Source organism: Salmo salar, chromosome ssa02 (assembly GCF_905237065.1).
Source record: "Salmo salar chromosome ssa02, Ssal_v3.1, whole genome shotgun sequence".
Classification (NCBI taxonomy): domain Eukaryota; kingdom Metazoa; phylum Chordata; class Actinopteri; order Salmoniformes; family Salmonidae; genus Salmo; species Salmo salar.
Window position 1 is genome coordinate 64,319,025 of NC_059443.1, and position 14,707 is coordinate 64,333,731.

General features: G+C 47.3%; 1 protein-coding gene across 20 annotated transcripts in view; it reads left to right on the forward strand.

The window, feature by feature from the left end:
• The window catches only part of LOC106589946 (nuclear factor 1 X-type), a 166,458-nt gene that overhangs the window by 119,510 nt on the left and 32,241 nt on the right, over positions 1 to 14,707 (forward strand). For all 20 annotated transcript variants that reach the window (XM_045707807.1, XM_045707814.1, XM_045707799.1 and 17 more), the window contains 2 exons: positions 12,073 to 12,135; positions 12,384 to 12,458. In XM_045707807.1, coding sequence (XP_045563763.1) covers positions 12,073 to 12,135; positions 12,384 to 12,458 — 138 coding nt within the window. The remainder of the gene's footprint in view (positions 1 to 12,072; positions 12,136 to 12,383; positions 12,459 to 14,707) is intronic.

The following is a 14,707-nucleotide window of genomic DNA, read 5'->3' on the forward strand; positions in this document are numbered from 1 at the left end:
CCGTCTGTTAGTCCGGCCGGGCTGCTCAGTGTGACATGGTCTGTCTGCCCCTCAGTTAGCCGTCTGTTAGTCCGGCCGGGCTTCTCAGTGTGACATGGTCTGTCTGCCCCTCAGTTAGCCGTCTGTTAGTCCGGCCGGGCTGCTCAGTGTGACATGGTCTGTCTGCCCCTCAGTTAGCCGTCTGTTAGTCCGGCCGGGCTGCTCAGTGTGACATGGTCTGTCTGCCCCTCAGTTAGCCGTCTGTTAGTCCGGCCGGGCTGCTCAGTGTGACATGGTCTGTCTGCCCCTCAGTTAGCCGTCTGTTAGTCCGGCCGGGCTGCTCAGTGTGACATGGTCTGTCTGCCCCTCAGTTAGCCGTCTGTTAGTCCGGCCGGGCTGCTCAGTGTGACATGGTCTGTCTGCCCCTCAGTTAGCCGTCTGTTAGTCCGGCCGGGCTGCTCAGTGTGACATGGTCTGTCTGCCCCTCAGTTAGCCGTCTGTTAGTCCGGCCGGGCTGCTCAGTGTGACATGGTCTGTCTGCCCCTCAGTTAGCCGTCTGTTAGTCCGGCCGGGCTTCTCAGTGTGACATGGTCTGTCTGCCCCTCAGTTAGCCGTCTGTTAGTCCGGCCGGGCTGCTCAGTGTGACATGGTCTGTCTGCCCCTCAGTTAGCCGTCTGTTAGTCCGGCCGGGCTGCTCAGTGTGACATGGTCTGTCTGCCCCTCAGTTAGCCGTCTGTTAGTCCGGCCGGGCTGCTCAGTGTGACATGGTCTGTCTGCCCCTCAGTTAGCCGTCTGTTAGTCCGGCCGGGCTGCTCAGTGTGACATGGTCTGTCTGCCCCTCAGTTAGCCGTCTGTTAGTCCGGCCGGGCTTCTCAGTGTGACATGGTCTGTCTGCCCCTCAGTTAGCCGTCTGTTAGTCCGGCCGGGCTGCTCAGTGTGACATGGTCTGTCTGCCCCTCAGTTAGCCGTCTGTTAGTCCGGCCGGGCTGCTCAGTGTGACATGGTCTGTCTGCCCCTCAGTTAGCCGTCTGTTAGTCCGGCCGGGCTGCTCAGTGTGACATGGTCTGTCTGCCCCTCAGTTAGCCGTCTGTTAGTCCGGCCGGGCTTCTCAGTGTGACATGGTCTGTCTGCCCCTCAGTTAGCCGTCTGTTAGTCCGGCCGGGCTGCTCAGTGTGACATGGTCTGTCTGCCCCTCAGTTAGCCGTCTGTTAGTCCGGCCGGGCTGCTCAGTGTGACATGGTCTGTCTGCCCCTCAGTTAGCCGTCTGTTAGTCCGGCCGGGCTGCTCAGTGTGACATGGTCTGTCTGCCCCTCAGTTAGCCGTCTGTTAGTCCGGCCGGGCTTCTCAGTGTGACATGGTCTGTCTGCCCCTCAGTTAGCCGTCTGTTAGTCCGGCCGGGCTGCTCAGTGTGACATGGTCTGTCTGCCCCTCAGTTAGCCGTCTGTTAGTCCGGCCGGGCTGCTCAGTGTGACATGGTCTGTCTGCCCCTCAGTTAGCCGTCTGTTAGTCCGGCCGGGCTGCTCAGTGTGACATGGTCTGTCTGCCCCTCAGTTAGCCGTCTGTTAGTCCGGCCGGGCTGCTCAGTGTGACATGGTCTGTCTGCCCCTCAGTTAGCCGTCTGTTAGTCCGGCCGGGCTGCTCAGTGTGACATGGTCTGTCTGCCCCTCAGTTAGCCGTCTGTTAGTCCGGCCGGGCTGCTCAGTGTGACATGGTCTGTCTGCCCCTCAGTTAGCCGTCTGTTAGTCCGGCCGGGCTTCTCAGTGTGACATGGTCTGTCTGACCACTGCCCTCAAAATGAGGTGGAAACTGAGCTGCACTTCCTAACCTCCTGCCAAATGTATGACCATATTAGAGACACATATTTCACTCAGATCACACAGACCCACAAAGAATATGTAAAAAAATCAAACATTGATAAACTCCCGTATCTGTTATGTGAAATACCACAATGTGCCGTCTCAGTAGCAGGATTTGTGGTCCGTTTTCATCTGTTTATTTATTTTCCCTTTTATACTTCAACTACTTGTACATTGTTACAACACAACACTGTACATACTGTACACAACACTGTCAATAATATAACATTTAAAATGTCTATATTCTTTTCAAACTTTTGTGTGTGTAATGTTTACTAATGTTTCCCTTGTTTATTTCCCTTTTATTTATTGTCTATTCCATTTTCTTTGGCAATGTAAACATATGTTGCCCATGCTAATAATGCCTTTGAATTTATATTTGAACCACAGAGGAGGAGAGGGAGGGGGGAGAGAAGGGGGAGAGTTGTATGAAAGTGAAGGTTAGGGAAGAGAGGTTAGGGAGGAGAGGAGAGTGAAGGTTAGGGAAGAGAGAAGGGGACAGAGGTTAGGGGAGGAGAGGAGAGTGAAGGTTAGGGAAGAGAGGAGGGGACAGAGGTTAGGGAGGAGAGGAGAGTGAAGGTTAGGGAAGAGAGGAGGGGACAGAGGTTAGGGAGGAGAGGAGAGTGAAGGTTAGGGGAGAGAGGAGGGGACAGAGGTTAGGGAGAAGAGGAGAGTGAAGGTTAGGGAAGAGAGGAGGGGACAGAGGTTAGGGAGGAGAGGAGAGTGAAGGTTAGGGGAGAGAGGAGGGGACAGAGGTTAGGGAGAAGAGGAGAGTGAAGGTTAGGGGAGAGAGGAGGGGACAGAGGTTAGGGAGAAGAGGAGAGTGAAGGTTAGGGGAGAGAGGAGGGGACAGAGGTTAGGGAGGAGGAGAGTGAAGGTTAGGGAAGAGAGAAGGGGACAGAGGTTAGGGAGAAGAGGAGAGTGAAGGTTAGGGGAGAGAGGAGGGGACAGAGGTTAGGGAGAAGAGGAGAGTGAAGGTTAGGGAAGAGAGGAGGGGACAGAGGTTAGGGAGAAGAGGAGAGTGAAGGTTAGGGAAGAGAGAAGGGGACAGAGGTTAGGGAGAAGAGGAGAGTGAAGGTTAGGGAAGAGAGGAGGGGACAGAGGTTAGGGAGAAGAGGAGAGTGAAGGTTAGGGGAGAGAGGAGGGGACAGAGGTTAGGGAGGAGAGGAGAGTGAAGGTTAGGGGAGAGAGGAGGGGACAGAGGTTAGGGAGAAGAGGAGAGTGAAGGTTAGGGAAGAGAGGAGGGGACAGAGGTTAGGGAGAAGAGGAGAGTGAAGGTTAGGGAAGAGAGGAGGGGACAGAGGTTAGGGAGAAGAGGAGAGTGAAGGTTAGGGAAGAGAGGAGGGGACAGAGGTTAGGGAGAAGAGGAGAGTGAAGGTTAGGGAAGAGAGGAGGGGACAGAGGTTAGGGAGAAGAGGAGAGTGAAGGTTAGGGGAAGAGAGGAGGGGACAGAGGTTAGGGAGGAGAGGAGAGTGAAGGTTAGGGGAAGAGAGGAGGGGACAGAGGTTAGGGAGGAGAGGAGAGTGAAGGTTAGGGGAGAGAGGAGGGGACAGAGGTTAGGGGAGGAGAGGAGAGTGAAGGTTAGGGGAGAGAGGAGGGGACAGAGGTTAGGGAGGAGAGGAGAGTGAAGGTTAGGGGAGAGAGGAGGGGACAGAGGTTAGGGAGAAGAGAGAGTGCAGGTTAGGGAAGAGAGGAGGGGACAGAGGTTAGGGAGAAGAGGAGAGTGAAGGTTAGGGAAGAGAGGAGGGGACAGAGGTTAGGGAGAAGAGGAGAGTGAAGGTTAGGGAAGAGAGGAGGGGACAGAGGTTAGGGAGGAGAGGAGAGTGAAGGTTAGGGAAGAGAGGAGGGGACAGAGGTTAGGGAGGAGAGGAGAGTGAAGGTTAGGGGAGAGAGGAGGGGACAGAGGTTAGGGAGGAGAGTGAAGGTTAGGGAAGAGAGAAGGGGACAGAGGTTAGGGAGAAGAGGAGAGTGAAGGTTAGGGGAGAGAGGAGGGGACAGAGGTTAGGGAGGAGAGGAGAGTGAAGGTTAGGGGAGAGAGGAGGGGACAGAGGTTAGGGAGAAGAGGAGAGTGAAGGTTAGGGGAGAGAGGAGGGGACAGAGGTTAGGGAGGAGAGGAGAGTGAAGGTTAGGGGAGAGAGGAGGGGACAGAGGTTAGGGAGGAGAGGAGAGTGAAGGTTAGGGAAGAGAGGAGGGGACAGAGGTTAGGGAGAAGAGGAGAGTGAAGGTTAGGGAAGAGAGGAGGGGACAGAGATTAGGGAGGAGAGGAGAGTGCAGAGGGAGGACAGAATGGAGAGACTGATGAGAGAAGGAGCAGAGGAGTGGAGAGAGAGAGGAACCACAGAGGGAGGAGTGGATGGGGAGAGAGGAACCACAGAGGGAGGAATGGAGGGGGAGAGAGGAACCACAGAGGGAGGAATGGAGAGAAGGGGGAGTGAGAGGAACCACAGAAGGGGGAGAGGAAGGTTGGGGAAGTCAGGGTTAAGGGAGGAGAGAGAGAGAGAGTGAGTGAAAAGAGAGGGTTAGGAAGGAGAAAAGAGAGATGTTAGGAAGTAGAGAGAGAAAAGATAGAGGGTTAGGAAGGAGAGAGAGGAAAGAAAGAGAGGGTTAGCCAGGAGAGAGAGAAGGTTAGCCAGGAGAGAGACAAAAAGAGAGAGAGCTAGGCAGGAGAGAGAGAAAAAGAGAGAGAGGGTTAGGAAGGAGGGGGAGAGAAAAGAGCAGACATAGTGGGGGGTATGTTAAGGCCATGAAGGCTTACTGTATAATGTTTGTGGTGGGGCTGTGGTGGGAATAATATGGGGATATGGGGCGAGCTGTGGGGATGGCTGCTGATGTGTGTGTCATGGGGTTTCGATGGGGTAATTTGGAGGGAGGAGATATACAAGACTGTCGGTGTCTAAAGCCATGGGATTGTCAGGGTTTGTGGGGACTGGTGGGAATATGAGACTGTCAGGGTTTGTGGAGACTGGTGGGAATATGGGACTGTCAGGGTTTGTGGAGACTGGTGGGAATATGGGACTGTCAGGGTTTGTGGAGACTGGTGGGAATATGGGACTGTCAGGGTTTGTGGGGACTGGTGGGAATATGAGACTGTCAGGGTTTGTGGAGACTGGTGGGAATATGGGACTGTCAGGGTTGTGGAGACTGGTGGGAATATGGGACTGTCAGGGTTTGTGGGGACTGGTGGGAATATGGGACTGTCAGGGTTTGTGGGGACTGGTGGGAATATGGGACTGTGACTGTTTGGGTCTAGGGATGCTTTACATCAGGCTTCATGAAACTCCATTGGGGGAATTAGGGGAGGAGCAGTACAGGATTGTGATTGTGTAAAGGGACTATTGGGGATTTGGAGGAACTGGAGGAATTTATTCCTATAGCGGTGTATGTAGTGAGGTCCAAAATGATTGGCACCCTTGATAAAGAAAATACTGTTTAAAATAAATAAAACAAACAAAATTAAATCTGCATTAACATTCTACCTCTTCCAATTAATCTCAGTTTAAGGAACTGTAATGGCTTTCCATGGCTTCCTGTTTCACCGGGGTATAAATATGAGGTAACACTCATGTAAAAGCCCCTTGTCATCCATCACCATGGGAAAAGGCAAAGAACTCACAAACGAAAAGAGACAAATGGTTGTTGATCTTAATAAATCATGCAATGGGTACCAAAGCATTGCTAAAAAACAAAAAAATACCACTTACCACTATTAGGGCAACAATTAAGAAGTTTAAAACCACTGGAACAGTGGTAAACTTGCCTGGTAGAGGATGCATGTGTATCTTGTCCCCAAGCGCAGTGAGGAAGATAGTTCTGGAGGAAAAGAAAAGTCCAAGGGCCACAGTTGGAGAATTCCAGAAATTGGCCGCAACTTCTGGTCACCAAATCTACAATTAGATGCCACCTCCATGTCAAAATAAAACATTATATTGTATTTGTCACATGCGCAGTCTTATGACTTGGGGGAAGAAGCGGTCTCGGAGCCTGTTGGTCCTGCGTGAACGGTCTATGGCTTGAGTGGCTGGAGTCTTTGGACATTTTTCGGGCCTTCCTCTGACATCGCCTGATATAGAGGTCCTGGATGACAAGGAGCTCTGCCCCAGTGATGTACTGGGCTGGCCTCACCACCCTCTGTAGTGCTTTGCGGTCGAGGGCGGTGCATTTGCCATACCAAGCGGTGATGCAGCCAGTCAAGATTCTCTCAATGGTGCAGCTGTAGAACTTTTTGAGGAACCGAGGTCCCATGCAAAATCTTTTGATCCTCCTGAGTGGGAAGAGGCGCTGCCGTGCCCTCTTCACAAATGTGCGGGTGTCTGTGGACCATTTTAAGTCCTTAGTGATGTGGATGCCAAGGAACTTGCAGCTCTCGGCCCGCTCCACAATAGCCCTGTCAATGTGGATGGTGCTCTCCCCTCTTTCTCCTATAGTCCACGATCAGCTCCTTGGTCTTACTGAAGTTAAGGGAGAGGTAATTGTCCTGGCACCACACTGCTAAGTCTCTGACCTCCTCCCTGTAGGCTGTTTCATTGCTGTCGGTGATCAGGCCTACCTCCATCGTCACCATGCAGTCTTGGGTGAACAGAGAGTACAGGACAGGACGAAGCACACACCCCTGAGGGGCCCCTGTTTTGAGGGTCAGCATGGCTTACTCTCACCACCTGGGGCTGGCCCATCAGGAAGTCCAGGATCCAGTTGCAGTGGGAGGGGTTCAGTCCCAGGGTCCCTAGCTTGGTGATGAGCTTGGAGGGGACAATGGTGTTGAACTCTGAGCCAGAGTCTATGGACAGCATTCTCCCATAGTTATTTCCCCTCTTGTCCAGGTGGGAGAGGGCAGTGTGAAGTTCAACGGCATCTGTGGATCTGTTGGGGTGGTATGCGAATTGGAGTGGGTCTAGGGTGTCTGGGATGATGGTGTTGATGTGTGTCATGACCAGCCTTTCAAAGCACTTCATAATTACAGATGTAGGCAGGTTATCTTGGAGAACAGACTTGACAAGGAGAGATAAAAAATGTCATTGAAGACACCTTCCAGCTGCCCTGTGCATGCTCTGAGAACGTGCCCTGGTATTCCATCTGGCCTTGTGATTGTTAACCTGTTTAACCTCTCTGGGATCGTTCGGGACATGAGCGTCCCACCTCGCCAACAGCCAGTGAAATTGCAGGGCGCCAAATTCAAACAACAGAAATCTCATAATTACAATTCCTCAAACATACAAGTATTAAACACCATTTTAAAGATAAACTTCTTGTTAATCCAGCCACAGTGTCCGATTTCAAAAAGGCTTTACGGCGAAAGCACACCATGCGATTATGTTAGGTCAGTGCCTAGCCACAGAAAACCATACAGCCATTTTCCAACCAAGGAGAAGTGTCACAAAAGTCAGAAATAGCGTTAATGAATCACTTACCTTTGATGATCTTCATCTGATGGCACTCCCAGGTCTCCATGTTAGACAATAAATGTTTGTTTTGTTCGATAAAGTTAATCTTTATGTCCAAATACCTCCTTTTTGTTTGCGCGTTTAGTCCAGTAATCCAAATGCAGAAGCGCGGGCACAAAGTCCAGACGAAAAGTCTAAAAAGTTCCATTAAAGTTAGTAGAAACATGTCAAACGTATGATCAATCTTTAGGATGTTTTTATCATAAATCTTCAATAATATTCCAACCGGACAATTCCGTTGTCATTAGAAAGGAAAGAGAACGAGCATCGTGCTCACGGCCACGCGCGAGACTAAACTAATGTCTTTCAGCTTGACCACTTGTTGAAACAGCTCTTATTCGATCCCCTTTCACAATACAAGCCTGAAACAACTTCTAAAGACTGTTGACATCTACTGGAAGCCGTAGGAAGTGCAATCTGACCCCACAGACACAGGATATTGGATAAGCAATCACTTAAAAAAAACGACAAACTTCAGATTTCCCACTTCCTGGTTGGATTTGTCTCAGGTTTTTGCCAGCCATATGAGTTCTGTTATACTCACAGACATTATTTTAACAGTTTTGGTAACTTTAGAGTGTTTTCTATCCAGATCTACCAGTTATATGCATATACTAGCTTCTGGGCCTGAGTAGCAGGCAGTTTAGTATGGGCATGCTTTTTATTCAAAATTCCGAATAGTGAAGTTAAATGTTTTGCTCACATTGGCCACAGAGAGCAAAATCAAACAGTCATCTGGAAGAACAGGGGCTTTCACGCAAGGCACAGTGTTATATTCCTCAAAGCGAGCATAAAAGGCATTCAGCTAGTTTGGGAGTTCTGCATCGCTGGGCAACTCACGGCTGGGCTTCCCCTTGTAATCCATTATCGTCTGCAAGCCCTGCCACAGACGACGAGCATCAGAGCCGGTGTAATAGGATTTCACCTTCCTCCTATATTATCCTTTTGTTTATGTCAATAGGCTCTTTGGAAGGGTTGCCCCAACAAATTCATTTTTTGAGAGCAAACAACAAATACGAACGCATGGAGTTTACTAAACGATAGAGGCGCTTGGATTGGAACTGATGCTATGGTCAGATGACATGAAAATAGTACTCTTTGGCCACGCACACCAGTGGTGGGTTTGGCGTCAAAATAATGATGCATATGCAGAAAAGACCCTCATAGCTACTGGTGGTGGATCTTTGATGTTATGGGGCTATTTTGCTTCTACTGGTCCTGGTGTCCTTGTTAAGGTCAACGGCATCATGAACTTTGCCAAGTACCAAGACATTTTAGCCCAAAACATGGTTTCTTCTGTCATGAGGCTGAAACTTGGCCGCAAGTGGATCTTCCAGCAAGACAATAACCCCAAGTGCACATCAAAATCCACCAAGAAATGGTTAATTGACCACCCCATTGAATTAAAGAGGGCAGTCTATAAGCGCAGACAAAGGATATCAAGGATCTGGAAAGATTCAGTCTGAATAGAGGAATGGTCTAACATCCCAATCTGTTATCCAATCTCATAAAACATTGTAGAAAAAGACTGTGACATTATTCTCTCAAGGGGAGGGTGGCGGAGTATTGACAGCTGGAGTGCCAGTCACTTTGACACCTATCTTTTTGTGATCTTTTTGTGATTTTTTTTGTATTACTTGTTAAACAAAATGTCTTTCTCTGAATAAATGTATTAGAAAGAATTGCATACAATATAGCGCAGAATTATTTCTTTTATACGTACTTTTTTGCACATCTTTATCAAGGGTGCCAATAATTTTGGACCTTGGAGGTGTTGTGCGGTAGGCTGTGGGGTTTGGGGGGGCAGGAGTAAAGGATGGTAGGGGAGCTGCAGGGGCATGATTTGGGTTTCTGGGGAGGGCTTGGGGGGCTGTGGAGTACAGATAAGAGGTCTGGATGTGTGTCTAGGATGCTGGGGGGAGGATGGGGGAGAGACAGAGACACCCACACACACACTGTGGGGGAGGCCGGGGGGGGGGCTGCCTCAGTGCCTGCAGCTGGTGTCAGGGTGATAACCAGTAGGCAGTTCCTCCTCTGTAGTGACATAGAGATACACATAAGTGGTACTGAATAAGAGTTCACCAGCAGTTATAGTTATAGCACAGCTGATTCTACATCTCTGGTAGCCAAGCTAAAGCTACCAGAGATGTAGAATCAGCTGTGCTGTGACGGTCAGTGTGACCACTTCACCAGAGTGGGGTTCTAGAGTGATGTTCTAGAGCACTGGGGGTGCTGTTAAATGGGGGTTGTCAGTGGGCCTGTAGTGTTGGCTGTCCTGATATCTCTTATCATCTCTGATAGGAACAGAAGCTGTCTGTCTGTCATGCATGCTTCTTCAATCACACCTATATCTGGGCCAAGGAGCAGGTCCAAGTGGTGCTAACCACTAGCCTACAAATCACTCATATCAAAGTACATTTACTGGGGATTGACTGAGGGGAATCTGTTTGAATCAATTTGTATCATTCCAGAAACCCTGATTGGGTTGAGGGTTCTGTCTACTGTGTTTATTCAGTTAAACCACTTTAACACCAACTGCTTTCCATTGGATTGTAGCTCTGACACACACACACACACAATGTGCTGTACGTACCACGTTGGAAAGTCAGTGGTTCTTATTATAGATTCAAGAGGCGAAACACAACAGGAAGAAAGTTCAGAGGACGCTATTTTCTTTCTTAACAGTTTTCGTTGGCCAACGTATATGTTTACTTTTAGTGTGTGTGCGCGCACGGTTGTGTGTGAGTGGCGTCAGCTAGCTGGAATGCTTCGCTACCGCCAATGCTAAAATGGCTGCCAAGCCATAAGATGGCTGCCAGGAGCAGCGAGAAAAGATAAGAGCGGGAGAGAGTCTGCAGAAGGGAGGAAAAAGGAGCTCTCTTTTCTATTCCTCTCTTTCTGTTTCTCTCCCTCTCTCGCCTTCTCTCTCTCTGTCCCAAACCTCTTCTCCTCTCCTTTTCTTTCCTTCCTGTTCTCTTTCTCTCCCTCTATCTCTCTCCCCCTATCGCTCTGTCTCTCTACTTCGCTCTTTCTTTCTCCCTCTCCCTCTGTTCCTCACTTTCTCTGTACCTCTCTCTCTCTCTCTCCTCTCTCAGCATTAGCAAGCAGTGAGACAGGTCTGTTTTTGTTTCTACTAGCTAATCTTGTGGCTTAGTGTGGCGAGGCTGTGCTGTGTGTGTGATTGTGTGCGTGCACGTGGTGTGTATGTGTGCTTGGTGTGTGTTTGTGCATCTTTGTGTGTGTGTCTATGCGTGTTGGCATCAGTTCTCCCCTGCTCTGTTATCACCTACATGCTACAGATAAACACCTCCGTTAGTTAGGCCTGGCTGTGGCCCTGCGGATGTCATGCCCACGCCACTGGTACTGTACACGCATACACACACACTCCGTCATTCAGAAACATACACTCACGCGTGGTTCGTGCCCTGAATGCTGATTGGCTGACAGCCGTGGTATATCAGACCATATACTGTACCATGGGTATGACAAAACATTTATTTTTACTGTTCTAATTATGTTGGTAGCCAGTTTCTAATAGCAATAAGGAACCTTGTTTTCCTGTTGGTATATGGCCAATATACCATGGCTAAGGGCTGTATCCAGGCACTCTGCAGTGCGTTGTGCAGAAGAACAGACCCTCGGGCCTTATTGCTTAATTATACATAGACTACATTCTGTGCATGGACATAAACCACAAAACACACACACATGCCAGATAGCACACAGTGCATAAACAAAGAAGCACACAGAAATCAACAATAGTACTTTCTCTGTGTCAGCCTTGGTTCTCCACTGTGTTCTAATGGATCAGCCTGTAATGACACATGCTGGAGGTTAGGGAGTCTTTACTGAAAGACTTCCCCTGTAACAACCTCTCCCTTGTGGCTGTAATCTCTACTCTAGTCTCTGGCTTCTGCGGCCTACCAATGCCAAGAGCAGTAATAAGGCTGTGACAGCTGTGTGCTTGTGTGTAGTGTGTTGTGTGTGTTTTGTGTGTGTGTGTGTGTGTGTGTGTGTGTGTGTGTGTGTAGTGTGTGTGTGTGTGTGTGTAGTGTGTGTGTGTGTGTGTGTGTGTGTGTGTGTGTGTGTGTGTGTGTGTGTGTGTGTGTGTGTGTGTGTGTGTGTGTGTGTGTGTGTGTGTGTGCCACTGCTGTCTCTGTCAATATCTAAAGGCCACTGAGTTTCCTTCACCTTTACCACACTTAGCCTTAAATCCCCCTCCGTGGGCAGTAAAGATGGCGCGGTCAACCCAGTGGGTGTGTGTGTGTGTGTGTGTGTGTGCGCCATCCAACATCTAACAGAGCAATTATATCCCTCTTCTTAGTCTCACTTAATACCTCCTTGCTGGGAGGGTTTTAGGCTGCATAAACAGAACACCTTAAACACACACACACACACACACACACACACACACACACACACACACACACACACACACACACACACACACACACACACACACACACACACACACACACACACACACACACACACACACACACACACACAGTAGATCTGAACACCTTGAGTCAGGTGTTGGGGGGGTTGGGGGGGTAGGAACATTGGGAACATTCTGTGACATTGATATACACAAATAAACACTGTATACAGACACCCTCCTTGACCCTTAGTGAAGCAATCTCCCTACTCTTCTCAGATATCCCATCTGTCAGTATAGAATCTATGACTGAAGTTCAGAGGGGTTCCAACACCTCCTCCCTTCCTGTTTCCTCACATACAGCATTATACTTTGTATCCACCACAGCCAAGCTAAATCCCTCTCTTCTCTTCTCCTCCAGAATCTGGACAATCAGACAGCTCCAGCCAACAAGGAGACACAGACATCAAGCCACCGCCCAATGGTAAGAGAACACACACAAACACACACACACACACACTCACACTCACACTCACACGCACACGCACACACACACACACACACACACACACACACACACACACACACACACACTCACACTCACACTCACACAAACACGCACACGCACACGCACACGCACACACACACACACACACACACACACACACACACACACACACACACACACACGTGCACACACACATTCTAACACTTCCCCTCTCTCCTCTGCAGGGCACCTGAGTTTCCAGGACTGCTTCGTCACCTCAGGAGTGTGGAACGTGGCTGAGCTCGTCAGGGTGTCACAGAGTGAGTATCTACCCCTCTCTTATCCTTTCTATATATAGCTCTATCTATCTCTATATCTCTCTCTATCTATAGCTCTATCTATCTCTCTCTATAGCTCTATCTATCTCTCTATCTCTATCTTTAGCTATATCTATAGCTCTATCTATATCTCTCTATCTATAGCTCTATCTATCTCTCCATATAGCTCTATCTATCTCTTTCTATAGCTCTATCTATCTCTATCTTTAGCTATATCTATAGCTCTATCTATCTCTCTCTATCTATAGCTCAATCTCTATCTATAGCGCTATCTATCAATAGCTCTATCTCTATCTATAGCTCTATCTATCTATAGCTCTATTTATCTCTCTCTATAGCTCTATCTATAGCTCTATCTATCTCTATTTATCTCTATATATCTCGATCTATAGCTCTATCTATCTCTATCTATAGCTCTATCTCTATCTATAGCTCTATCTATCTATAGCTCTATATATAGCTCTATCTATCTATAGCTCTATTTATCTCTATCTATAGCTCTATCTCTATCTATAGCTCTATCTATCTATAGCTCTATCTATTTCTTTCTATAGCTCTATCTATCTCTATCTATCTCTATATATCTCGATCTATAGCTCTATCTATCTCTAACTATAGCTTTATCTATCTGTCTCTAACTATAGCTCTATCTGTCTCTAACTAAAGCTCTATCTATAGCTTTATCTATCTCTATCTATAGCTCTATATATCTCTATATATACAGTTGAAGTCGGAAGTTTAAATACACATTAGCCAAATACATTTAAACTCCTTTTTTCACAATTCCTGACATTTAATCCTAGTAACAATTCCCTATCTTAGGTCAGTTAGGATCACCACTTTATTTTAAGAATGTGAAATGTCAGAATAATAGTAGAGAGAATGATTTATTTCAGCGGGTAGCCTTCCACAAGCTTCCCACAATAAGTTGGGTGAATTTTGTCCCATTCCTCCTGACAGAGCTTGTGTAACTGAGTCAGGTTTGTAGGCCTCCTTGTTCGCACACACTTTTTCAGTTCTGCCCACACATTTTCTATGGGATTGAGGTCAGGGCTTTGTGATGGCCACTCCAATACCTTGACTTTGTTGTCCTTAAGCCATTTTGCCACAACTTTGGAAGTATGCTTGGGGTCATTGTCCATTTGGAAGACCAATTTGCGACCAAGCATTAACTTCCTGACTGATGCCTTGAGATGTTGCTTCAATATGTCCACATAATTTTTCGTCCTCATGATGCCATCTATTTTGTGAAGTGCACCAGTCCCTCCTGCAGCAAAGCACCGCCACAACATGATGCTGCCACCCCCGTGCTTCACGGTTGGGATGGTGTTCTTCGGCTTTCAAGCGTCCCCCTTTTTCCTCCAAACATAACGATGGTCATTATGGCCAAACTATAGCTCTATCTATCTCTATCTATAGCTCAATCTCTATCTATAGCTCTATCTATATCTCTCTATCTATTTCTCTATCTCTATAGCTCTGTCTATCTATCTATAGCTCTATATCTCTCTATCGATCTCTATCTATAGCTCTATCTATCTATATCTATAGCTCTATCTATATCACTCTATCTATTTCTCTATTTCTCTATCTCTATAGCTCTGTCTATCTATCTATAGCTCTCTATCTCATTCTAAATCTCTGTATCTATGGCTCTATCTAAATCTCTGTATCTATAGCTCTATCTCTCTATCTATAGCTCTATTTATCTCTATCTATAGCTCTATCTATCTACAGCTCTATCTATATCTCTCTATCTATATCTCTATTTATCTACCTCTATCTATAGCTCTATCTATCTATAGCTATATCTATAGCTCTTTCTATCACTATCTATAGCTCTATCTATCTAACTCTATCTAATGCTCTATCTATCTTTCTCTATCTATAGCTATATCTATCTATCTCTATCTATAGCTCTATCTTTCTCTATCTATAGCTCTATCTTTGTTTCTTTCTCAGTCTATAGCTCTACCTTTATCTATAGCTATATTTCTCTATCTGTAGCTCTATCGATCTATCTCTATTTATAGCTCTATCTATAGCTCTATCTCTATCTATAGTTCTATCTATCTCTATCTACAGCTCTATCTATATCTCTCTATTTGTAACTCTATCTATCTCTATCTATAGCTCTATCTATCTATAGCTCTATCTTTCTCTATCTATAGCTCTATCTTTCTCTATCTATCTATCTATCTATCTATCTATCTATCTATCTATCTATCTAT